Here is a 26,523-nt window from a genome sequence, read left to right on the forward strand (position 1 = left end):
AATTATCCACAATGACTCCAAGATCTTTCTTGAGTGATAACTGCTAATTTAGACCCCATCATTTTATATGTATAGTTGGGATTATGCTTTCCAATGTGCATTACTTTGCATTTATCAACATTGAATTTCATCTGCCATTTTGCTGCCCAGTCACCCAGTTTTGAGAGATCCTTTTTTAGCTCTTCTCAGTCAAAGGTACAAAGCATGCAGAGCAAAGGGTAAAAACAAAGGTCTACATGCACATGTCCCTTTACGTGACCCTTAATGTTTCCTTGTGAGCTTTTTTACGTTTCAGCTAGCTCAGTTATCGCCACCTCTGGGTTGTGAGAAGCCGACTGCCCCTACTGCAGTTTGTGTCTGTTTCCTTGCCAGCTTGTCAACTCTAATTGACGCTTCCTGGGCAGTCTCTGGCCACTCATTCAATTGCCCCACCCTTTTCTAGGCATATGGTCCTTTAATTATCTGGTGTCTTCCTTTTGATCTTGGGTTTAGCTTTTGGAAGAGTAAACCAGTCTTAACCCATGTCTGACTCCAGGGGGGCTATTCCCAAATAAACAGCTTGTCCATTGTTTCCTGAAGGACTTTTATCTGTGTCATTGTTTTAACTTTCCTGTTTGGTTCCTTTAGCAATCCCTTTATGTGTAACCGCATAGAAAGTAACCCATCATAAACATAGGTCTGTCCCATACAAATTTTCCAGTTTGTATTTTTTAAATGAGTAACAGCTTTTCTAGCAATGATATGCCCTCACCTGGAATACTATGATCTTTTTGGATTACCCCAGTCTCGAAAAGTCCATGTCAGTAATAGAGGGAAGTTCAGATATGGATGACCAGAATGAAGCATGGAAAAACTTTCATATGAAAAAGGAGTAAAAAGATTTAGGCCTTGTCTACACTACAGAATTAGGTAAACTTAAGTTAGGTCGACATATAGCCACCATAGTAATTACTGCAGTGGTTCATGTCCACACTATGCCCCATTTCTCGTTGGTACACATCCTCACCAGGAGCACATTGCCTAACTTAACTGTGTGGGGCATTATAGAGTACTGACAGCTGGAGCCCTCTACCCCCATCCCAGGGCTGACAGCTTGGGCTATGAGCTCCGGGGTGGGGCTCCAGCTGTGAGCCCAGGGAGGGAGGCTGACAGCCAACAGCCAATGTAAGTAATGCAGTGTCTATACAGACCCTAACTACATTGACTTAGCACTAAGCCTCTTGAGTTATTAGGTTGGTGTAGTGTGCGACTTACATCAGCGGGAGCAATGTTGTAGTGTAGACACTTAGAGTTAGGTTGATGTAAGCTGCCTGAAGGAACATAAATCCACACCGTGTAGAGGTCAAGCGTAGGAGTTTATTACACACAGCGCTGGTGGAGTGTCACTTTGCTTATTAGGCTCAGAGACACTGTCAGTCAATTGATTACAATGGAATATATGGATTTTCCATGGGCAGGGGAAAGTGACGGGGTAGACAGTTCCACACGCCGGGATAGGTCTAGCAAGACAAGATAGCACATTAGCCAATGGTTGACAGGTTACATAATGTCTCCGCCCAGGGTCTCAAGTTAGCAAGTTAACATTTAATTAATACTTTGATAAAATGTTATTAGTATAAAGTATATATGTTGAATTCTGATTTGGGGTCCATAGGAATAGAGTAGCTCCTCTGATTGTCCAGCAGATACATTCCTAGGGATTAAAACAAAGAAACAATGAAAGTATATGGCAATAAAGATTGTCTCCTTTGTGTTTTAAAGCAGGCATTGGTCCCTGGGAAAGGGAGGTGGAAGGAGACCATATCTTATACTGACGTGCCAACCTTTCATAAACTCAGAGTTGGATATGTGGGAACATCTCCCTACAAAACAACCGAAACAGGGCTTCTTTGTTCAATCTGCAACTCAGAATAAGACACAATTATTTAGTTCTCAGCTCCAAAACCTGGCAATTTGCTGGCTAGGCTTATTTTAGCAAAACAAGATTATCTGTTTACCCCCGTTTTCTCTTAGCTGATCACTATTTGCTAGGCCTCTGGTCCCTTGACCAAACTCTGGACTTTTGGGTTTGGAAAAGAGCTGGCACAATCCATATACCAGGTTGTTATATAAAACGCACATGGATTTTAACCCTTCACTGCTTTACGTTGACCTAACTTTGTAGTGCAGACCAAGCCTTAGTGTTTTGGAGAGGAAATGAAAAAAGAGGAGACATGTTAAAGGTATACAGTAATGAATGCTATACACACTTCTATTCCCCCTTTCTCATAATGCAAGAACAAGGGGAGATTCAATTAAACTGAAAGGCAGAAAATTTAAAACTGATGCAAAGAAATACCTTTTCACACAAGTGTAACTAATTTGTGGAACTCGTTGTCACAAGACATGATTGAGGCTTAGAGCTTTTCTTGTTGTTCTTAACATCCAATCTTTTTTAAATCCTGAGTTATAGTAGCAAAGACTTTTAAAAAATAATCTTTGGAAGGGATCTAAAATCTTATGCTTCAGGGCATAAATTTAAAATTCATGGGGGGGTAGAAAGAAATTTAGCCTCTGTGCAGATTATTTCTTTCTCTAAAGTAGCTGGTCCTTACACCTTTCAGAGATGTGATACTGGAGTAGGTGGATTACTGCCCTGACCCAATATGAAACTTCCAGTGTTGGCACTGTACAAAGATATATGGAAGTTATGGTCCCTGTCCTGAGGACCTTTCATACTCATTGATAATACAGAGCAGAGTCACAATAATACATCAGAGGTATTATCAGTGTCATCCATAGCATGCTACCATATGTAAGGCAATTGCAAATATGTAATTTATGTTCTTAGATGATGTTGGTACGGAAATAGACACTTTCTAATCTGCTGTGATAGCAAGTTCCTTGCTGCAAGCATTTACTGCAGTATTTTTTTTTTTCTTATTGGGAGACAAAATTTAAGGTTTTTCCAAGGGATGAATAAAAATGCTGGAACAGGATTATAACGAATTCAGTTTTGTCCTAATTGAACTGCAGCACTACAGAGTGGTTTATTTGCATCCTACTGAGCATAAGAGCAAGGTGATGCCGCTCAGTCGCAGAGAGAGCTTCCTCTGCAGCTTATAAGACAGTAGAGCTCTTAAAAAGCATCAGTCATTTTATATCTCCATGACATAGATTAATTGTTCTGATCTGCCTCCCTGTTACATGGTTCCACAGCCATTGCTCGGTTCAGCTACAGAAAAGGCTATTCAGAAAGGCAGATTTAATGTGGGGAAGACATAGCTGTGCCTCTTGACAATGAATTACACATTGATTCTCTGGGTCGCTTAATGCAATTAACTTTTTATAAATAACTGAGGGCTCTCTTTCATGAAATCATCAGTAAGTTTTTTCGATGTTCTTCCTCATAGCTTGCCTTGAGGCTAAATGTCTTCCATTTGCTGGTAATGAAGTAGTTAACCGGTATCAAATCTTATCCTTTTGCTTGACAGGATTGTTGCATTTGAATAACTAGTCATTCCATTTTAACAGTGTATTTGTGTATAGAATAACAATTACCACAGAGGAGCAGTCTTGTTGAGCAAAGTGGACACTTAATAAAAGCTCAGCTGGAATTTCAGGGAAATAGCTAAATAATTCTAGAATTTGAGAACAAGATTTGTTTTTATTGTCCTTAGGTGGGTACCACTCTGCCATGTTTAAACTCTTTTGTTGAAAATCATTTTTGACTGTGAAAGTATTCTGCATCCTGTGACGAACTCCTGCAGTTCAGTCATTTTAAATGTGGATCTGGTGTAGGATTTGTGTTTAATATGATATCTGACAGCTGCAAGAATAGATTTTTTTTTAATCCATTTAAATTTGAAACCAGCAGCCCCACTTGGCTTTAAACTGTGCAGATATGCTGCCTTTTGTTGGCTCATAACTTTTATTTATCCAAAGACAGCACTATAAATTTCAGCTTTTTCAGCAACAAAAAGTGTTGCAGACGTTGACAATCTCTTTAGAAATCCTACTAAATAACAAGTATCTCTAGCTGCTCTGAGACTAAGAAGGATGGGAGAGGAGACAGGGATGCCAAAGAGGCAGAGGAGGCATAAGAAGGTAGCAGAGGCTGGGATTGGGGTTTGGAGGGGGCAGAGATCAGTTAAGGAGCAACGCCTGCTATGGAAGCAGCAGAGTAATTCGTGTTTTATATGGATAGTCTTCTACTTTATTAATGCACCATTCTGTACCATACATTTTTAAGCAGAACTCCTGGTTTTTTTTTCTGCTTAAATTCATAATACATGGTCTAGTATATGGATTTTTCCAAATAGTAACTATTTACAAATAAAAAGCACAGTTCCATTTTGAAACCCTCTTAAAGCTGAAAGAAAAATACTTCCTTTGTAAAGCTTTTTCAGTTATCTTTTTTCTAAATATTTTGGAAAATGTTAAAGGAGAGAGCTGCTAATTTAATCGATTAACTGTTCATATTTATCTTCCAAAAAACTCCAAAACCCTAGGGATAATTCTGTTGAACATCTGGTCTCAAATTTTTGTCTCAAAATAAAGGTAGCAACAACATTGAGCTCCCTCTGCTAGATAATACTGTTGTAAGTCCAGGCGTCAAATTTCCCCACAATGTGGAAGAATATCCATATCGGATGATGATTGCTTCAGGAGAGTTGGCGGGGCATTCATATGTAGTATGATGACTTACTCTTAATTCTTGTGAGCATCAGAATGAAAGGTGTGATTTGTATGTGCCTATAAACCAAAGTTAAACTGTTACAGTGCATCTAAATTTAATGCATTGACAGTACACATTCCATTTGCAGTCTCTTTTTATGAGTCTTGACTAAATTTTTGGATGCCATATTAATTTGTATTTAACTTTCAAAGGTGTTGCATAACTACAACTTCTGTTAACTTGGGAAATGCAGGTTCTTAGTGCCTCCAAAAATCAGGCTGCTGTTATAGGGATGCTTAATTTTGGACATTCGCATATGAAAAGTTTGGATCATGTGGATTAAACTTTAGTACAATCTGGCATAAAAATACTGATAGTATTAAAAAGCCTTGAACATGGTAATGGATTTATAGATATTTTTTTTTTTCTTCTCTAATGGCCGTTAACCATTATAAAGATCTAGGCTATGTCTACACTGCACTTTCGTTGACGGGAGAGCTGAAGTTACTGCCCCTAGTTGGAGATGGTTTTATTTTGTCATCAGGAGAGCTTTCCTCTAGCGACAGAGTGGCTACAGGGTGTGCATTACAACGGCGTTGCTGTAGCAGTGCAGTCGCATCGTTGTAAGGTGCGCAGTGTAGACATAACCCTAGTCTGACACCTGCATAACACAGGCCATAGAAATTCACCCACTGATTCCTGTATCAAAACCCATAATTTCTGATTAAAATATGTGCCTAATTTCTAGTCTGAATTTATCTAGCATCAGCCTTTATCTATTGGATCATCAGTTCTTCATGAAATTATGAAATGGGTGTTTCTGTATTTGACAAATGATCCATTTGTTATACATGGGTTTAAAATGAGCTCACAACTAATGGACCAAGAAACACAATTTGTGCTGCATTCATACATGTATTCAAAAAGTTGTAATGAAAATTAAAGCAAACTTTGAAGTAGGCACTAAATGACAAGTATCAAGAGTCCCAGCCCTGTACTTACTATGACAAATGGCATTTTTGTATAGCAGCACTGCACTTTTAACTGTTAAAGTACATTCAAAGACCTAGTATTGGTTTCTTTTTTTATAATCAAATATGTAGTTAACATAATGCAAGATGAACCGCTAACTAGATGAAATTTGCACGAATGCTTCTGAATTGGTTAACTTAAAAGTATGTCTCGTGCATCTAGATTTTCAAAATATAGGTTCGTGCACACAACTTTGTGTTCAGTTGTGCATGTGTAAAAGTGACATACTTTATACACGCAGTCCTGTTTGTTCACATGTAGTGAACATAAGTGGATTTCGTGCAGGGTGTTCCAGTGCAGAGGACATTGGACGGTGGGTTAGGACACTTGGGTCCTAATTCCACTGTCTGCTCTGGCCTCTCAGATGTGTTCATTGATAACTTATCTGAAATTGTAGGGGGGTTTCAAAGTGTTTTGGTCAGTAGCAAGTGCTGTTTTGAGTCATTTGCAAGTTCTGGTTCTTTGATCAAGGAATGAAGATTTACTGCATTATTTCCTTTTTTAATAACATTTCAATCTGAGTACATGAAGAAATTTGAAAAGTAAGCAACTGTGACTAGTTGCAATTGTTAAAAATACTTCAGCATTTATGTGTACCTCTTTATCCTATGCAAGTATGTACATTTATTTATAGATCTCTATCCTTTCTGTTTGTTCAAATCCATGAAGCATGGATCAGCTGTTGGTAATCTTCATAATTGTAAACTCACTACTGTCCTCTTGGTCTATGAATCTTTCATCAAGAAAAGTAAATTTTTCTGGAACAACTAGCATTGTAGCTCTACAGAAACAGCTATTGTCCACTTCCTATGTCTATAGTAAAAACTTGCAGAAATGTGTATCCCTTTAGATACACACTTTAAGCCTTACCTGGGACGATATTTTTACATAACTCTGGAAAATTAAGGGCTGGATCTTGTCTACAGGCATATGTCTCCACAAATCTTACACAGTCTGCTACAACACACTAAGCTTAAAAAAAGTATAACCATGCAGAAACAGGTACAAATTAATAGTATTAATTCGCCCTTATAATACCACAAAAGATTAAGACGAACAGAAGGTTAAATTGAAACATTAAGGGGTGGAATTTACCCTTCTGAAAAGGGCTGTGGGGCCTCTGTCAAGATGTCTCCTTGATGTCTTAGCCAAAAAAAAAAAAAAAAAAAAAAAACTGTTGCTAAATGACAATTTTTGTTTGGGGGTTAACAAAATTTAATAATAATTGAGACTGATCTGACAGTGATTTACCGTATCCTGGACAAACCTTATGGAATTAAACCTCATAGAATTCAGTTTAATACCTTTGGAGTCCATTGTATTAAAAATGCACATATTTGTATATTATTGTGGGATTGTATAGAACGTCTTTAGGAGGAAGGCAGGATTAATGGAGTCTCTGGGAGATATTAGGAACTTCAAAGGACTTTCTGGGTCAATAAGTGTGAAGTGGATTTCCTAGGAAATAGGGGTGAGGGGAATGCAAATGACCCACCTCAAGTCCATACTTTTGAAGCTGCACTTTGAGCAGAGACCCACTGTCTGGCTGATTATCTAGTCATGATCTCTTGAAAGAGTCAGGCTGGATAAATGGGTGACTCTCTTGCTCATAACAGTTGCTCAGAGCAAAGGATGTAATGAATTTGAAACTGCAGGAAAATCCCTGGATGGGGTTTGAAGGCCTCTCCTGGCAGAGCTCATGTTGCAGTTGAGGTGATCTCTGGTTAGCTTATTAGCATGTGTGTAGGTTCTGTATTGCTTTTAGTATGTTTTCTCTGTATTGCTTTTACCTTAAAAATAAATTGGTGCTTGCTTAGAAAACTCATTGGTAATTTACAGGTGTGTCAATTACACTACGTACCATCGGAGGAGAGAAGCGAAGCAGGCCTGCTTAGATAGACTATCTTTTTCTGGAATGATATAATGAAGGCAGGGAACTGTTGAGCCTGGAAATACCATAGTCAGGAGCGACTGCCAGCTATGGCCTCTCTGGGGTGGAGCCAGAAACCTGAGGGTGGGTGTCCTCAGTGGACAACTGAGGGAAAATATAGGTGTAATTGCCCTGAATTGTGACAATTATGTTTGTGCGGTTTTTTAATTTAATGAAGATTTTTTTATTTATTTAAACATTCCCCTGCAGGACCTGACTAAAAACAAAACCATCTTAAAAACCAAGGCCAACGTTACTGTAATACAAATAGGAAACACTCTTAGCATTCATGGTGAAAAAGTGAACTAGACTTATACTATTCACTCAGTTTTAACTTCTCTGACATGGTTGTAGTAATGTCCCTTGTTTAAACACAAGGAAGGAATAAAGAGATGTCCACTTTACTAATGTTTACTTCATGAAGAAAATTCCTAATATGTTATTAAAGAATTTAAAATTTTAACTTTTCTCCAGGAAATGAGAGCTCCTTCTTAAACTCAAGGGCAGAAGTGATACCAAAATGATGACTTTTTATATCTGCTATATTAATGAAGTATTGAGAAATGCTTCCAGAAGCTATTGCAAATGGCCTGCTAAGCTGTTAGTGTGCAAATTCTCTTAACTGGAGACAGTTTTTGAGAGTCTTGGGGAAGGAGAACTCTGTGTATGCAGGACATATTGAGTCCTTTACTATACAATCTGATTATAGCAATTAATAGCTCACTGGATGGGTCAAGTGAGACATTAACAGGTCTGATGAAACCTAACCGATGACACGTTAAGTCAATCAGTTTGACTGGCCAGATTTGTAGTCAGTGACGTTACTAATTGATAGAATAGGGAGATGGTTTCAGCACACAGCTGTAGTTGTAATATTTTTGTGCCTTTTATTCATCTCTTGTCCTCTAAAACAGGCTCCTCATGCAAACCAATAAAAGGAGATAAATGTAACACTGCTGTTCTAATCAAGCCATTCAGTGTATCCAACTCAGTGTAAATGCAATCATTGTTTGTGTTTTGCTCTTGTAGGTGAGGCCTTGAGAGGAAAGATAACTGTTGTCAAGAATAGGAAGGATCCACGGTCCCTCATTATAACTCTTTCAGTGAACAATACAAAACAGACATACAGCCTGCAGTGAAAATACTAAAGAGACTTCAAGAAATGCAAATTTTATTTGTATCTGATGTCAATTTTTCTAAACAAAAATGGTGTTTGGCTCAAGAATACAGCAAGAGTTGGAACTGATTGGCTTATCATTTGTGTGGTCTTGCAAAGGTGATAGATGAGATGATGATGAAACCAAATCTGTGAATTTTCTATAATGTGGAGAGAAGGAATGGAAATGGTTTTAATTTAGGTGAATCTGCTAGAAAAGTCAGATAGGGCTCTAGACATTTACTGTAATGATAACATGCTGTCTGTAAAATTTTAACTCAGCAGAGCATAGCTTATTCTTACTGTGCTCACTGGCAAATCTGATTATTCTCACCAAAAAAGGCAATCTTGCATAGTTTCTTAGCTAAGATCAAAAGAGGGCCAACTCCTGTGCAGACCTCATTTTTATTTGGAACAATTCAGTAGAAGTCAGTGCTTCAGGATTTGGCCCATCATGCTCTAGTGATGAAGACTACATTTGTTTTTATAAACTTTCTATTACTGTATGATGTAAATTGTGTATATTGCACTTGTCAAAATAAACCATCAAAGTACATTTTGTTATTCAGTTGCCTTAATTTTCATTGTTCATTTATTGGAAGATTAAGAACTTCAATATCTACAGTGGCTCTCCTAGTCATTACTGAGGCTTTTCCTGTCCTGGTCTATTGGACTGGCTTTTGCAAAGCTGCACATGTATCTGGGTAGTACCAATATCCTTCATCCACTCTTGACTTCAGAGCATAGTGACACAAAAATGCAGGCAGTTGTCGTCATATGTCCATCTTCTACAATTCAATAAAACCAAATCCCATGGAGCTAGCAATGAAGCTCCTTTTATTGAAAAGCAGAAGGCAGAAAGTCTGGTTGTCCTGACCGTAGGAAAACTGAAGGGATGCAGGTGCATCTCTGACATTTACCAATTTGCTGGCCACAATATACCATTGATTGTGGGACCAAAACTGCTACCAGTCTATGGGCTGAATTGCAAGTAGATCAGCCTTGCGAGTGTATTGTCCTGTTTCCCGCCTACCCATTTCTTGCCTTTTTGAGTTGGGATTGTGGGGCTTGATTTGTCCACAGTGAAAAAAATTTGGCTTGGACTTTGTGCACATGACAGGAATTGTACCCTATGTTAAGAGTAAAAATGGACATTGCTTTAATGATTAATACTGGACAATCTCTAAAATACAAAACAAAAAAGAGATTCAAAATCCATGAGCCAAATTTTCAAGAGCTCAGCTCCCATTTAGGCACCTAAAGCTCTTGTAGGTTGATACATGCACACCATCAGTTAGTTCAGTGTAGAGGTATAAAGAACATGGGTGCATCAGGTTGCAAATTAACTTAAACCCTTTTAACTACAAGAATAACAGTTTTTAGCACTAAATATTTTTCACTCTTCAAAAAAAAAAAAAAAAAATTCTCTCCAAAATATTCTGTGGCTCATTTAACTCTACATGTTGAAGCAACATATAGAAAAGGGAGTGGAGATGGTGAAGGGGGATCCAGCTAACTTTTCCAGCCAAAAACTTTGGTCAGTTAAATTTAGAGTGATATCTGCCATAGAGGGAAAGGGGAAGAGGCATTTTCTTCAGTCCATAAAATTAATAATCAGTTTTAATACTATTTTGTGAGAACAGCTCAATACTTAAAGAAAGATCCTCAAGAACTTGATCATTAATGTTGGTTAATGATTAGTTTGCTAGTTAATGGCTCAGAGATTGCAGGCTATTAAAGCTAACAGATTGGTCATTAGCTGCAGTAACTGCAGAATTTGAGGAGAAAGCTACTGTATTCAATTATCTCTTCTAGTAACCCATAATTATTTTTGGTTCCCCCCTCAATGGGAAATAGTTTGAAAAATCATTCATTAGTCGTTAACATTCTCTGCAAATGATGTGTACCATTTGCTGTGTTTTTAAATGCTTGATGGAGATGTTTATAACAGAGCTTTCAGAGTGCGGAGCTTTCAGAGTGGAAGAAAGTTTGGCTTTATTGAGGGATAACTAGTCTAAAAACTGAGCCTGCTTCCAGTAATGAGAAGTTATTTACATCAGCCACTAATTTTCTCACAGGTGTGTGTGTGTGTGTGTGTGTGTGTGTGTGTGTGTGTATATATATATATATATATATAAAAGGTATAGACTAAGTAAGATCAGTGTGTTGCACTTGTTTAATGGTTAATTAAAACTGTAGCAAATCTCTCTTCAGAGGAGCATAAGGACTCACATTGTACTTTCAAAACATATTCATGTGCCTAAAACCATATTGGCCTGATCTGCAAAGATGCTGGGCACCTGCTACTATCAACTTGTATTTGGATGCTGGACTACAGGAAATTCAGTTTTCAAATTGCCCTTGCTTTTTTTTCTGGTAAGGTAAATTTTTTGATTTCCGGTTTATAAACTTCTCCTGAATGGCTTTGAACACTTGTCTGGCCAAGCTGCAAAAGTGATCTCCTAGTTTACCCATGAGGGAGAGGGGAAGCCAGGCATTAACATGGATGCAGCTCCAGGTCCTTCATTAGCAAGTGTCTCTTGAATGAGTCTCCTGCTGGGGGCCCTAATAGGATTTCATAGTTTGCCCCTGCTCTTTATTCTATTGCATGGTGTTTGCTTTAATGAGACACAGATGTGATACAGAAAAAGGCTTTTGATCTTCAGATAGACAAAATTTTAAGGGGAATTTGTAAATATAGCCACGACTTTTGTGAACACACATGTAGGCTGCTAGCAAGATTGCAAGCCACTTTTTTCATTCGTCAGCTGAATTTTAAAGTGTACAGATTGTCTAGCAGTTGTCATGTGCAAACATACCTATTTGATAGTTCCTGAAGTTCCCTACAGTTATTATTCTTAACACACTATCAACATTTTATATCTCTGGTTAAATTCCCCATGAGAAAAGGTTATCTGTTCACCGGGATTTCTGGTAGTGTGCCACAACAGTTTCACTACCACCTGTTAATGACTTCCTCTCTGTTGGAGGATGTAGAGAGAGCCGAAAGCCCTGACTATTAATGTCATAAGTCAAAGATGGAAAGGAAGAGTGAGAGAGCAGAGGGAGTGATGGATCTGCCTGCAGGAGACATTAAGCCTGGAGTAAGCTTGCTAAAGGAGCTAACCAGAAACACTTTGCTTGCGGGGAGGGAACCACAAGCAGCTGGTTTCGTATAAGAGAGCCAAAGCAGTTGGGGAGCTTACGCTGGGAGTCTACAGGTGAGTCAGCTCTGAACTGGACAACTGCAGGCTGAACCCCGGCAGGTCACCCCCTAAGAACGCATTCAAAAAAAGAAAAGGACTAGATGAAGGAACCCTTTCAGTCACCCAGTCTCTGAGGTAAGAGTCCTGCCTTGGGACAGGAACATGGTACTCTGAGCTTTACTTTTGAGTTATTGTCTGAATAAATCCAGACCCCTATAAGGGTGTTGATTGGACAAGAAGTGTGTGCAGTCTCTGTAAAAGAACCTGTAAGCAGAAGAATAAAGGGCAGAGCAGAGGCACCGTGGCCAAATGAGGCTGCACAGGGCAGCCATCTCATCTACAAGGAGTGAAAGCCAAAGCTTTGGGAAAGGAATGGCCAATATAACCATGTGCTGAGGCCATTTTGCTGATTGCCCATTGGAAAACCCTTTCTGTTCTCAATATTTGATTTCTAGAGATACATTTCAGGAGCCAGTTAGCTTTGATAACATCAGTAACACAATGTAGGTAAGTTCATGGTCATTGATGAAACTCTATCCCAGAATTTCTCTTCAAACAGCACCAGTATGGTATGAGTACAAGAGAAAATTCTCTGTAAAAGTGCTAAGTGTTTTAACCAGTTTTCTAGCAAACTGGATGTAATTATTCCAATGAAAGATTTTGTCCATAAAAAAATTAAAATTCTTTGCAGATTACTGCACACGTGCAATAGGAACAATGAATGGAACTATTTGAAAAGTCACTTCTCCAATTACCAGCCAAGACCTAACTTTTGTGGAAAAGCTTTGACATTACATTCACTTAAAACAGTTCAAGGTCATTAGTTGCCTCAGGGCAAGTGTGACTTTTGTACTGAGGACTTAGCATGTAAGTATAGCTGTATTTTGTTTTCTGATACTCTTTCATATATTTGTGCATGTAAGGTCTAATATTAAGTGACCTCTGTTTGCACACAGGCAAACACGTGTCCCGGGTCAAATTCAAACTCCTGTGCACACAGATGATAGAACGTACATGTGCAAATCCTGTCACACCTTTGTGCACAGATGTTAGTGGTTGACAGTAAATGCAGGAGTGGCAGCATGTACACAAATAAAGGGTGATTTGATACCACTGGGGAATGATGTTCCTTTATTCTGTTACTGGCTTGGGCTCTGAAAGTTTAAATAAATGTTTAAAACCATTTACACTTCAGATAAAAAATATTTGGGCCAGATCCTCATCTGGTGTAAATTGGCATAACTCCATTGACTACAATAGAGCAACATCAATTTACACTATCTGATCTGGCCCTTTTTACCTTCAAAATTAGAGTATATATACCAACTAATAAAACTGGGAGAGATATATAACACCATATTATCCTGTCACGTATCCACTGGTACTTTTGCACTGTAAGCTTCGTAAGGTTGTGAGACCGTTGTTGCTATTTATTACTAATGTCATGCCATAAATGTGAATGTAATGTTTCGGTCTGGTTTGCCTGTTGTAGAGGGCCATGTAAATTTACAATGCTATATAAACAACTTTTACCTATATATGAACTTCAGAATCATTGACAGCTAATTGAAAATATCTTATTCTGCTATTCTTGTTATTTAGAATATTTACCGCATGTTCATATATTGGCATATGAACATGCAGTAAATATATATATCGTAATATTATATATATATTTGCGTATTAGAGGCTCAAGCTGTGCAGCATTTGTGCCCTACAGTAATTCCCAGCCACCATACTCATCTATAGTATACAGTATATTGAAAAAAACAAATTTGACCCAGGTTCTGTTTTGAACAAAAATTGGCTTGTATAACTTTTAGTAATGTTACCAATATATTCAGATCCTTTTTAAAATAAAATCCATTTATAGCATAATACACTTCTTAACTACTGAATATGCAACCTAGATAGCGAAGGACTAGATTAATAATCGGTCTTAGGCATCTAAATCCCAGAATCAGGCCCCACTGGGATCCACAAAGCCCCCCCTCAGCTGTCCCCAAAGTCTGTAGGCACCTAAACTCGCTTTTTGCAGTACAACTAAACTTTGCAGTAAAAGTTCCCTAGGTGCTTACATTTCTGCCTCTGAGAATGCACACTGCAGTCCCAAACTAGCCTCAGTGTGATGCACCAACTGGGAGAAGATAGGCGTTCCTCTACCTAACTTGCCTGTTGGGCCTCATTTAGTAAGCAGGCTCTGAGCCTGCTTACAGGATTGGGCCCCTAGAGGTGAGCTTATCCAAAAGGATCATGGGAGGACCACCCTCCTAACTTCTAGCCTAGTGCATAGGTACTCGCCTGTGATGTGGAGACTCTTTCGGTTCAAGTCGTCCCCTTTTTCCTGAGGAGAAGGGATTTGAACTGGGATCTGCCACTTCTCAGATCAATGTCCTAACCATTGAGCTATGAGATATTCTGATGTGGGGCTCCCTCAGTCTTTCCTGAATGCTCTGGGTGGCAACTGTACACTCCAAGCAGGATGTCGGCATTGCACTCAATAAATCCAATCATAAATGAAATGTCAATAACCTCCAGGAGAGGAAATACCAGAACTTCACCAGGAGTAGTTCACTGCAGTTAAATCACTGGACTGGTATGCAGGACATCAGAGTTCAAGTCCTGGCTTTGCCAGTGACTACCTGTGTGACTGGCTGCAATCCTGGAAACATGTGTGTGGAAACTGCATCAAAACATTTATGCATGTGCCTAAAGCTGAGCACATGTGCATTTGTCAGATTGAAGCCTACATCAATATCTTTTGCTATGCCTCAGTTTCCAATCTGTACAATGGGAATAATACTTCCCTATCTCCCTGGAGCATTCAGGATAACTGCACTAAAATTTGTCTGGCTGCCATCATATGGTGAGGGTTCGTGGACCATATCAGAATCTTGAAAGATATACTAAAGACTGCTTATATTATATAAATTACAGAGCACTGAACAGGCCTCAGCAAATGCTGACACTGGCTTAAAAAAATGACCTCCAGTTACACCAAACATAATGTATAACGGATGAGATAAAGTATAGAAGGCAGCTAAAACAAATGTCATGAGCACAGTAGAGAATTACCCTGAGAGGCTTGAGAGGTTAAACATGTAGAAAATGAATTTTATCTTTGTTGTGAGGAATGTCTAGTGGGCAACGTGAGGAAGCCTCAGCATAAAGGAGCTAAAGTATGTAAAATACATGATAGAGGTTTTGGATTGCTCAGGAGACTGGAGCCTTTCACCTCACCACCAACTGGTTCAGTACAAGTCCAAGTGACCTAAAATTGTAACCACCTGATGACTGGCCTAATGTGAACTCAGTAGGTATTCTGTCAACTTTACACAATGACAGCATCAGCACTGCAGGGACAAGAAAACTGATCTGTCATCTTACTGCTTACGGTGGTCCACCTGGATCTGAGACGAGGCATGTTAATAGGATATTTGAAAGCCTGCATATATTGTCCATCTACTAGTCTGCAAATAGAGGGCTGCAGTTTCACAGGTACTAAACTCTGATCTACTCAGCTGTTCCCTCACATTTCAGAGCAAGAATTAGCCCTTTCTGTGAAGTGAGAGTTTTACTTAGTTGCTTTGGATTCTTACTAACACTTTCAGTGTCCCATACAGCTCTGAAGCCTGCCATGGCAAATAAAAGGTGAGCTTCAGCCTTACCCAGCCAAACAATAGTACTGTGCAAAAATCAAGTACAGCTTTACAACACTTCATTCTGCTCTTGCAAAGATTAACCAAAGCAAAACAAAAGCCTCGTAATGAGAGCTATAGCAAATTAAAGGCGAATAAAACTTACTCAACAAGTTAATTCTATTTTCCACTTGGGTACTGTTTATAAGTTACTGTGAATAAGTGTGTATGGCCTGCTAGCAAACATGCTCTAATGAAAGAATATATTTTGCCTCCTCACAATGAAACCTATAAACCTCCTCTGCCCCCAACCCCTCCAAAAAAAAAAAAAATTGCTTTCCTCAAAGTTGCTATTAAAATGCCCACATTGCACTTAGAGGTCTAGGGACCTTTTGTGATTTTTCAAAGCCGTCTAAGGGACCAAAATACCTGTGTTTGGATTTTGTGGTTCCCAATGAGTCAGATGCTGGGCAGAATCAAGGGGATTCGATTAGATTCAATTCAACAAGGCTTTATTCAATGTGCACAAAGGGAGAGCCCCTGGTACAAAAATCAGGCAGAATCCCTCCAGCAAGGAGCCCGCCCATTGCTATTTTATAGCACATGGCACTTACATAACAAGTTATATAACACAACCCGCTTACCAATCATATTTAACCTTTCCATATATGGATTTGTTCATCACATGCTTATACTTCTCCACTCCACATGTTGAGCTCACCCTCCTCCTCTTGGCCTTTTCTAGAATGTTCCTAGGGTGGTGAGCCACAGCATGCTTCTTTATACATAAGTACCTTGTAAATCACATTTTGTTTAAAATGAACACAAGCATACCCTTCAGCTGCCTAGATTCATAAGCTTGTTTCTCTACTGCCTTGTGGTGGTGGTGTTCACCTGTACAAAATGGCTGTCAAGTGTTCACACAATGAAATGTGTTGATATGGAGGGATTACACCTGCGCAAAGTGAGTATGAAAATGACCATACAAGGTAAGGTAATAAGGGATCAAGCCCTTAGGGCTGTTCTATATTAAGGAAATCTGTATTGCTGCAAACTCCTAATGTAAACTTGCTGCAAAGTGACATTACCAGGTAAGCTATACTGGTGCATGCCCCTCTTTATACAGTGCCATACATCTACATTTAGGATTTTATGCTGCAAATTCCCCTGATGTAGATAGGTACTTTATCTAACCATATGTGCAGTACTTGTATGACACAGTAACAAGTGTTCTATTTTATTATTTCTTTAGAGTTCTAAAATGGAGTGCCTATCTGAGGCTTGAGAAATACTCTCTATTCTCAACATAAATATACACACACTTGGTTAAATAGTATACCATTGTTTGTACAGTTGATAGCGGGGTTCATTACAGTAAATTTTTGCCAACAATTGATGATCACTATTAGAATTTAGCGTCAAACAATGCCCCCAACCTTGGGTGATAGAATTTCCATTGATAACTGGAATTTCCACTAGACTGAGGAAGGATGGTCTGGTGGTGAGAGTGCTAGCCTGAAACTTGGGAGCCTGGAGCCTGGATCATATAAGTATTCTAGATACAAATAAATGACTACTGGGGGACACTACCTGAACCTCAGTTATCCAAAACTGAGTAATCAAGCTTGACCTGTAAATAGAATTGAAGTTTGATTAAGCCATTTAATGAGTTATGCAAAGAAAGAGTGAGCAAAGATGGAATCTTCTAATATCATTGACCTCTGTCACAACGCTGAACATCCTGCAAGCAAAATCCATTCAGCTGGAAAATTGGATGGGGTGTGGGTGTGGAGCAGGACTTCGCTGTAACTCGCTTGCTATCACTGGGCTACACTTGCCTGATTGAGTAAATTGACACAAAGCTTTAAGTTGAGAAGAGAAGGTGTCAGAAAAGGGCAATAGATTTTCCTTCCTTCCTTCCTGTGTTGGCATGTGCATCACCCATTCTCTTATAACCTGTGTTTTTCTAGGTCTTTCACAACTCTAGATTTCTCAGCAGGGTTAAAAGGCTGCAAAACAAATCTTGCCTAAGGAAAGGTAAATGTCATGCAGCATCCCTAGAGAGAGAGAAATTAAATAATTTTAATATTATTTTAAAAAAAGGGGGGTTGATGTTTTGGTCACTTTCACAGCACAGACAACACTGCCATTACAGCATACACACCATTGGAGATTAATGGACTTTGCCCACTTGAAATCTGACATTTGCAGTGTCGCACCCCTCTTCTGGACTGCCACAAACAAACAAAAAACCCAGTAGGAGAACCCTCAAGACCCTGCATGCGTTCGTCTGTGGTGCCTGCCACCACATGCAGGGCTGGAAGAAACACTTCTGTAGAGCGGGGCTTTTTTATTTATTTTTAAAGAATGAACAATAGGTATATGTGAGACATTTGCTTATCCAAATACCAATCCCTTCTGGCACTTTAGTCGCATGGGTTGGAGTAACTAAAGATTATGGATGCTTCAATTTTTGGGTGCCTAAACTGATACTTTTAAAGCAGAGGCTAATTTTCAGAGAGAGCTGAAAATCAGGCCCCTTTATGAGGTCAAGTGAGAGACCCCAAAACTCAATGATCACTTGAGAATTCAGGCCATGAATCTTTTGATTTTTGGCTACTCCCACTGTCTATGACTTCTGCTTATGACCACTCTGTTTGCTGTGGATTATGAAGCTATAAACTGATAGTTATATCTTAAGGTAAGAGGAACAGGCAGAAGTGTCTGATGAATTCCTTAGGAGTAAGATGCAATTTTTCTTCAAACATTAAAACAAAATATATATATGCCTTTGTAGCTGGCCTCTATCATTAAAATGGAACTGGAAAAAAGCCCAGATCCAAACACCTTCAGACACTTTGGAGAAGTTCAGAGTCAGATCTGATCTTTTCATCACTACTGTGCAGCAATAATTATCCATGAGCGGAGGGAGAATAGAAAAAGCACAAGATTTTAAGAATTAAAACAACATTCCTTCCTACAGCAATTTCAGGGGAAAAAACTACATAAATACTATTTTGTTTTATATGCTATATATATCTATATCATGCTTTTTCTATTCTCCCTCTGCTCATGGATAATTATTGATGCACAGTAGTGATGAAAAGATCAAATTTGACTCTGAACTTCTCCGAAGTGTCTGAAGGTGTTTTGATCTGGGCTTTTTTCCAGCTCCATTTTAATGATAGAGGCCAGCTACAAAGTCTAGATTCTGAGTACAGCATGGAGCAGCATTTTGGTTCAGACACCTCTCTGGATAACTGGGCTGTATGTTCTGAGAATAGAATCATAGAATATCAGGGTTGGAAGGGACCTCAGGAGGTCATCTAGTCCAACCCCCTGCTCAAAGCAGGACCAATCCCCAAACAGATTTTTGCTCCAGATTCCTAAATGGCCCCCTCAAGGATTGAACTCATAACCCTTGGTTTAGCAGGCCAATGCGCAAACCACTGAGCTACCCCTCCTCCCTAGCAATGTGATTGGCTCATCTATGTCATACGTCATTACCATTTTAAAGCAATTATAGTGCCATTGAAGGAAGTGGATAAGTGGAGTTCATGACAGTCAGCAGTGCATATGTTATTGTGGGCATGGAGTGGACAGCTACAGTTTTATCAGTAGAATAACGCTGGACACGTTCCTTTGTGTGCTCTTGGGTTTACTCCCCAAGAAAATGTGCCTTGATCATCATCAGTGATGGAAAGGAAATTTAGCAAACATACAGGGCAGCATAATGGAGTTTTTGATAAAATATTATGTTTTCAGATCTCTGCCGGAGCGTGGCGGTTTCCTTTAATTCTACAACTACAGCTCTGGGGAGTTTTCTGTGCTTGAATTCTATAGACCGTTCCATCAGCTATTTTGTACATTTTGTTAGAGCACCTTAAGCAAACTGGAAACAGTGCCCATTGGTCAATCTGTCCAACTAATGTATTGTCATTATTGTAGGCCTTGTTTTTCAGCAGGCCATAGGCTAGTCAGTCAGTCTCACAGCAATTGCTGCCATGTTTTTAAATCACTCAAGCTTAGAAATCTATCAAAAGAGGATACATACACTTTTTTTTAAATTTGCTCTGCTTTAGTATTATGAAAATTTTATTTGGTACAAAACTGTATATGGTTCTTGGTAAGGTTTTTGGTTTGGATTTAAATTGATCCATTTTGAAGTTCTGGCTTCATCTCCATTATGTAGCCTGATCTGTTGATTTATGTATTAATTATATTGATTACTTAAGAATTCTCATTATCACTGTGAGGGTAGATAGGTTCTTGTCCCAAAATCAGACCCAGTATTATTAAAATTACTCAATAGTTAGGAATCCAGATGTGCACAGGTGCAATGCTCATGATATAGGAACTCTTATATTTGCATATAGTTTATTAGTACAGAGTCATAAACACTCTAACTTGGTAAGGTAAATAGGGACACTACAGAATGTACATCTGAACATCCATATACTCACATCATCCCTTGCAGAACAAACCAAAAAATTAGCTGTTGTCTTTCTCATCACCATCACCTTCCTCATTATCACCAGTGGCCATCATTCTGGCACCTCCCAAGGGCTACATCTCTCTCTCCTACTGCCCACAGGCTGGGATGCAACTTTTATAATATGTTATACTGATGCTACTCTATCTAATGCATATTCAGTAGGGTTTTTTTCCCTTTTCTTTATTTGTATTTCCTCAATCCACTAACTTTGAGGTGTCCTCCTATAGGTTAGTATATTAATACATGTAACTACCATTTCAGCTCATGATCATACCTGCCATCCCTTGCTTAAGCTGATTTGCAGCTATTACTTCCATATTCCTTGCGGTAGCATTTACTGGAACATTCTATCTTCTACCATTGAGCAAGTTCTTCTTAGTTCCTAAAATCTAAAGGTAACCGTTGATCTATGATAAGGATTATGGCCTACTTAACCACACTTATGCTAATTTATACTTCCTGTAATAGCTTACAGGATACTGGCCTGTAGGTTTCTTGCATTACAGCTGAATATAATAAAGGCAAGCTAGTCCTATAGGCTACAGTTAGCTTTTTCCAAATCAGCTCACGTTAGTTTCTTTGAACTCAGAAATCATTGCAACAATTAGTACTTTTCACCTGCAATGTATTTTTACTAACAGTGAATCCTCACAACATCACAGGGAGAGGAAGGAAAGAGGGAGTTATCGGGAAACTAGGTAAAAGAGGTAAAGTGATTTTGTCTAAGGGCACAGCGGGAGTCAGTGCCAGTATTTTAACATGACATTTTAGTCTGAATACTCTGCTCAGACTAGTACCCCATCCCTTCCAGCTGAATATCCAATACACCTGTTAAACTCTGGGCATAGTATCAATATTTTAAAACACAATAAAAATCCACAATAGAATCCAAAAATAAACTCACTCAGCACATCCCTCAGAAAAATCCTGCAAGAATAGGCTTTTCAATGTGCCCTCCAGCCCAACAAAACTGGACTCCATCAGACCAAGGGTGGCGGGAATGAATTTCAGTTAAAGGGCCTTTGTTGTTTGTGGTTTTTTTATTATATTAACACTAGAGTCCCCAGCTGAGATTAGGGTCTAATTGTGCTAGGTTGTGACGTTGCACTCCATATGCTTTATGAAAATATGCTTATGAATGTGAATATGATGTAACTGAAATATGCTTTGTGCAAAAGATCTCTTGTAAGGTATCATTACAAAGCTTATAATCTACTGAGTGTGTTCATCCTATTTGTTTGCATGTAATATTTCTATGTCTGAAGTTAGGAGAATAAGCTATAAACTTGTATTACTCATGTAAACATATTAAGTGGAAGCCATTAAGGGTGCTTCAGAATCAATGAACTGTAAATGGCTCTGTTTACTTGCAAGCCTTCTTGTGTACATGTGGGCCAGCCCAGGAAGAATGGAGGCTGGGGTCTCACAGGACGTGTAACCATGTCACAGGATACTGGGGTAGGGACCCAAAGACACAAAAGAGTCCCGCCTTGTGCCAAAGCTATAAAACGGGGTGGAACAGAACAAAGGGTGGCCAGTCATGAGAGAGCCCCTGCTTAACACCTCAGATGTCTGCTGGAACTAACAAGAACTGTACCAGAGGAAAGGATTGGGCCCAAACTAAGGAGGAGTTTGGTCTGTGAAAGAAGCTTATTGGAACATCTCTGAGGGTGAGAGATTTCTTGTAATCAGTTTCTTAATGTATTAGACTTAGACTTGCGTGTTTTTGCTTTATTTTGCTTGGTGACTTATTTTGTTCTGTCAGTTATTATTTGAAACCACTTAAATCCTACATTTTATTCTTTAATAAACATGATTTTATTTTTGAGCCCAGAGTAAGTGATTAATTCCTGGGGGAGCAAACAGCTGTGCATATCTCTCTATCAGTGTTATAGAGGGTGGACAGTTTATGAGTTTACCCTGTATAAGCTTTATACAGAGTAAAATGGATTTATTTGGGGTCTGGATCCCATCGGGAGCTGGGTGCTGGAGGTAACTTGCTGAGCTGCTTTTGGTTAAAGTCTGCAGCTTTGGGGGAGTGGCCCAGACCCTGAGTCTTGTTGCAGCAGGCTAGCATGTCTGGCTCAACAAGGCAGGGTTCTGGAAGTCCCAAACTGGCATGGAAAACGGGCTCAGAGGTAATTTCAGCATATCAGGTCCCGAGGGGCTCTCTGTGACCGAACCCATCACATAGGTAATATAGACACACAAAGTAAGAGATAGTGCCCTGAACATCTTACAATCTAAATCGGGGTTTCAAATTCAATTTACCTTAGGGCTAGTGCCAGTCCTCAAATCCTCCTAGTGGGCCAATGTCACTCATGCCGCCCAGAACCCGCCCCCTAAAAACTCCACCCCCCAAAAAAACTCCAACCCCCACCTGCCTAAGGCTCTGGGACAGAGTTTGGGTGGGAGAGGAGGCCTGGGGTAGGGGATTGGGGTACAGGCTCTGGGAGGGAGTTTGGGGGAGGGAGAGGGTGTGGGGACTGGGTGCAGGCTCGGGGAGGGAGTTTGGGGGTTGGAGGGGGTGTGTGGGAAGAGGGTGCAGGCTCTGGGAGGGAGTTTGGGGATGGGAGGGGGTATGTGGGGAGGGGTTGGCGGTGCAGGCTCTGGGAGGGGGTCAGGGGTGCAGCGCTTACCTGAGGCTACAAGGCAGGGTGGGCCAGGGAGCCTCCACACACTTCTGCCCCCAGGCACCGCCCCCGCACCATCCCATTGGCCACAGGAGCGCTCATGGCGGGGGCAGCATGTGGAGGCACATGGAAGGAAGGAAGGAAGGAAGGAAGCGGCCAGCAGCCACTGGAACAAGCAGGCAGACGCTGCTCAGCTCCTCTGCGCTGCCGGGGCCCCTGTGGGGGGAGTGCCCAGGGGCGACAGGTGGGGCCAAGGGAGAGACCTGGCCCCAAAACTGCTGGAGTCCCCCAGGCCACACTGGGGAGGCTCGCGGGCCACAGATGGTCGGTGGGCCGGGAGTTTTAAACCCCTGATCTAAATAGACTAGACTAGACAAGACCAGAGGGTGAGGCTCATTCTCTAAAATTTTGCAGATGGGGCCCAAGAGAATAAGTGACTTGCTCAAGATCATCCAAAGCGACTGTGGTGATGAATAAAAGCTCCTTAGTCCCAGTCCTTAATAACAAGGCCATCCTTCTTGTCCTTTGCTGAACACTACCAACCTTAAGACTCACAAATCTAAAAACTCTGTCATCTTGACTATCTTGTCATAGGTGCCGACTCCATGCGTGCTGCAGGGCTGGAGCACTCACAGGGAAAAATTAGCGGGGAGGAGTGGGGACGTGGCGTGCTCAGGGGAGGAGGCAGGGCAGGGGTGGGGACTTGGAGAAAGGGGGTGAATTGGGGTGGGGTGAGGGTGGGCAGGGGTGGGGCAGGAGAAGGGGGGGCGAACCCCCCCAGGGCAGAGGGGAAGCCGGCGCCTATGCATCTCGTAGTCTCCCAACTGCTGTGATGAGTGTAAAAGGACCCAAACTTTGAATTTCACCCAGAAATGAAGTGTAAACCAGGGCAGTCTCTGTAACACAGGTGTAATAATCTCCCTATGTGAAGCATGCCTGACCCAGATTGTGCAATATCTGAAGCTTGAGTAAATATCTGTACGTAGCCAATCACAGAAATCTATCTGGATGCACAAAAGCATGAAGGATTGTGGCAAGGTTCATATAAAGTAACGGTCATAGCCTTCTAATCCAGCACAATCATATAGCTTAGGACTTGAATCTCTTTCATTGAAATGTAGAAATCAAAGGGACCTCGCAAAGTCATCTAGTCTATTCCCCCACTGTGAGGCAGAGCCAAGTAAACCTAGACCATCCATGACAGGTGTTTGTCCAGCTTGTTCTTAAAAACCTCCAATCATGGGGATTCCACGATCGCCCTTGGAAGCCTATTCCAGAGCTTAACGAACCTCATAGTTGGCAAGCTTTTTTTTCTTCTTCTCATATCTAACCTAAATCTCCCTTGCTGAAGATTAAGCCCATTACTTCTTATTCTACCTTCACTGGACATGGAGAACAATCGAGCACCATCCTCTTTATAACAGCTTATAATGTATTTGAAGACTGTATTAGCTCATTCCCTCATTCTTCTTTCCTCAAGACTAAACATGCCCAGTTTTTTAACTTTTCCTGATAGGTCAGGTTTTTCTAAACCTTTTATCATTTTTGTTGCTTTCCTCTGGACTATCTCTAATTTGTCCACATCTTTCCTAAAGTGTGGCACCCAAAATTGGACACAATACTCCAACTGAGGCCTCACCCGTGCCAAATACTGTGGAACGATTACCTCCCAGGGATTTTTGCCAGGATGTTACACATGGGTCTCTTGAAAGGCCAGCTGCAGAATTTTCAGATGCCACTTTATCTTTCTGTAGTGTGCTCTGGTCCTCTGGGCGGCTGTTTGCATTGTCTTGGCTCACTGCAGTTGTGTGAAATTTCAAACTGATACAAAAACTTGCTATAGATGCTAATAACAATTTGGCTGTAGATAGAAATCTGTCAGGCTCTGTCTACAACTATATTTGTGCAAAACAAGAGTACTGGACATTCACATGTCCACCTCTCTCCCTCTTTTCTGAAACCATCTGGGTGGAAGCTATTTGTTAAGTCATCTTGCCTATTGTCCTAGTCTGATAATGGAGAAGCATGATGATCTACTTGGAGTGAGCAGGATATCAAATTAGAGTTACAAGGAGGTGCACTGATTCAGGGATAGATCTTTGGAGTTTGCCAGTTGCTTTGGCCACTGTTATTTTTCAAACATGAGTTGTTGGGCTCCAAATCCCCTCCATGGAAAATTTTGAGGATTATGTCTGGACTCAGGAATTCCTTTCCCTTTTTGGACATTTTCATTTTCTGGCTCTAGACTTTTCCATCAATCTGAAATAAATGCGTCAAAGTTGTATATCTGCATAACACTGCAATGTACGCAGTGTGCTTTTTTTCCCCAGATATCCCAGGTGGTCTTGTGGTTAAAATGCTCAAAACTGGGGGTACATCTACACTACAGCGGGGAGTTGATTTAAGATACGCAAATTCAGCTACGTGAATAGCGTAGCTGAATTCGACGTATTGCAGCCGACTTACCCCGTTGTGAGGACGGCGGCAAAATCAACTTCTGCGGCTTTTTGTCGGCAGCGCTTACTACCACCTCCGCTGGTGGAGTTAGAGTGCCGATTCGGGGATCGATTGTCGCGTCCCGACAGGACGTGATAAATCGATCCCCGAGAGGTCGATTTCTACCCGCCGATTCAGGCGGGTAGTATAGACCTAGCCTGGGAGTCATGAGAGGTAAGTTCTGTGCCTGGCTCTGCTACAGACATCCTGCATCAATCCTTAGTACCTCAGTCTTCCCATCAGTAAATACATATTTCCCTCTCAAGAGTATGGGGAAGATAAATGCAAAATAGAAGTGAAAAAGTACCATTTTTCTAAGTTTCATTGTTGAAATTTAGTAACAATTTGGAATTTTAATTTCATATTTTAAGGATGCAAAAGTTGGGCTTTGAGAGGCAAGAACTGTCCTTTTGATGAGTCATCAAGGAATAATCACCATTTATTGTCTTCTAACACCTCCTATAAGCTACCTGGTTATAGATTACTGCTCATGGAAATTGGCACCCTCTGACTGAAGAAAAAAAATACCTGCACTCTCACTTTATAAGTCTCTACCAAGTAAGTATGGCAGAGGTGGCTATATAAAGCCTCATTACCTGTAGTTTAGATCAACATGGGCCTGTCTGCTATCTACAGTTGAAACAAATTATTCTTATTCTATGTTTTACTATGAAATTGTTGATACAGGAGACAGACTCTGATGTGAGATGATGGGTTTTTTTTCCTGATCAGCTTAAAAAACAGAGGAGATGGATGTTTCAGAGACAAGTATCAAAGTGATATAGCAAAACAAAGTGTTTTAAGTGAAAAAATTCAGTGTCAAAGATCACCAGCAATAGGGAAAAACACTATATATAATATGTTACCTTTTTGACCACCATGATGTTTAAAAGGTATAACTCAGTCAGCTACAGTCTTGTGTTCAGATACCTTTACTACATGGTCAAATAAGATTCAGTTGATATTAGGATGCTTAGCCCACAATAAAACAGAATTTAACAATAATATTCTTGCTTTCTTAGGAGCTTCAAAGGAGCCTTGACAATAATGGTAACAAACGCAGCACAGCTGCAGCCCTGATCACCAGATGCAGATGCTATTGCAATGGGCTCTTTAGTTAACATTTTCAAAGCAGTCTAAGGGATTTAAGCATATCTCCCATTAAAATTAAATGGAAATATGAATCTAAATCCTTAGTCTGCCTTGAAAAGCTGCATGTATGTAAAAATGTCTGTTCAAAAACATGGATTACAATCACACATAGGTAATGTGTTTTGTTA

The 26,523-nt window shown here is 40.1% G+C and overlaps 1 protein-coding gene across 2 annotated transcripts in view; it reads left to right on the forward strand.

Moving 5' to 3' along the window:
* Window positions 1-9,331, forward strand: part of PRMT3 (protein arginine methyltransferase 3) — a 109,940-nt gene extending 100,609 nt beyond the window's left edge. For both annotated transcript variants that reach the window (XM_034769794.1, XM_034769795.1), the window contains exon 16: window positions 8,649-9,331. In XM_034769794.1, coding sequence (XP_034625685.1) covers window positions 8,649-8,758 — 110 coding nt within the window. In that variant the 3' untranslated portion in view covers window positions 8,759-9,331. The remainder of the gene's footprint in view (window positions 1-8,648) is intronic.
* The last annotated feature ends 17,192 nt before the right edge of the window (window positions 9,332-26,523 follow it).

The sequence above is a fragment of the Trachemys scripta genome, chromosome 4, assembly GCF_013100865.1.
Source record: "Trachemys scripta elegans isolate TJP31775 chromosome 4, CAS_Tse_1.0, whole genome shotgun sequence".
NCBI lineage: Eukaryota > Metazoa > Chordata > Testudines > Emydidae > Trachemys > Trachemys scripta.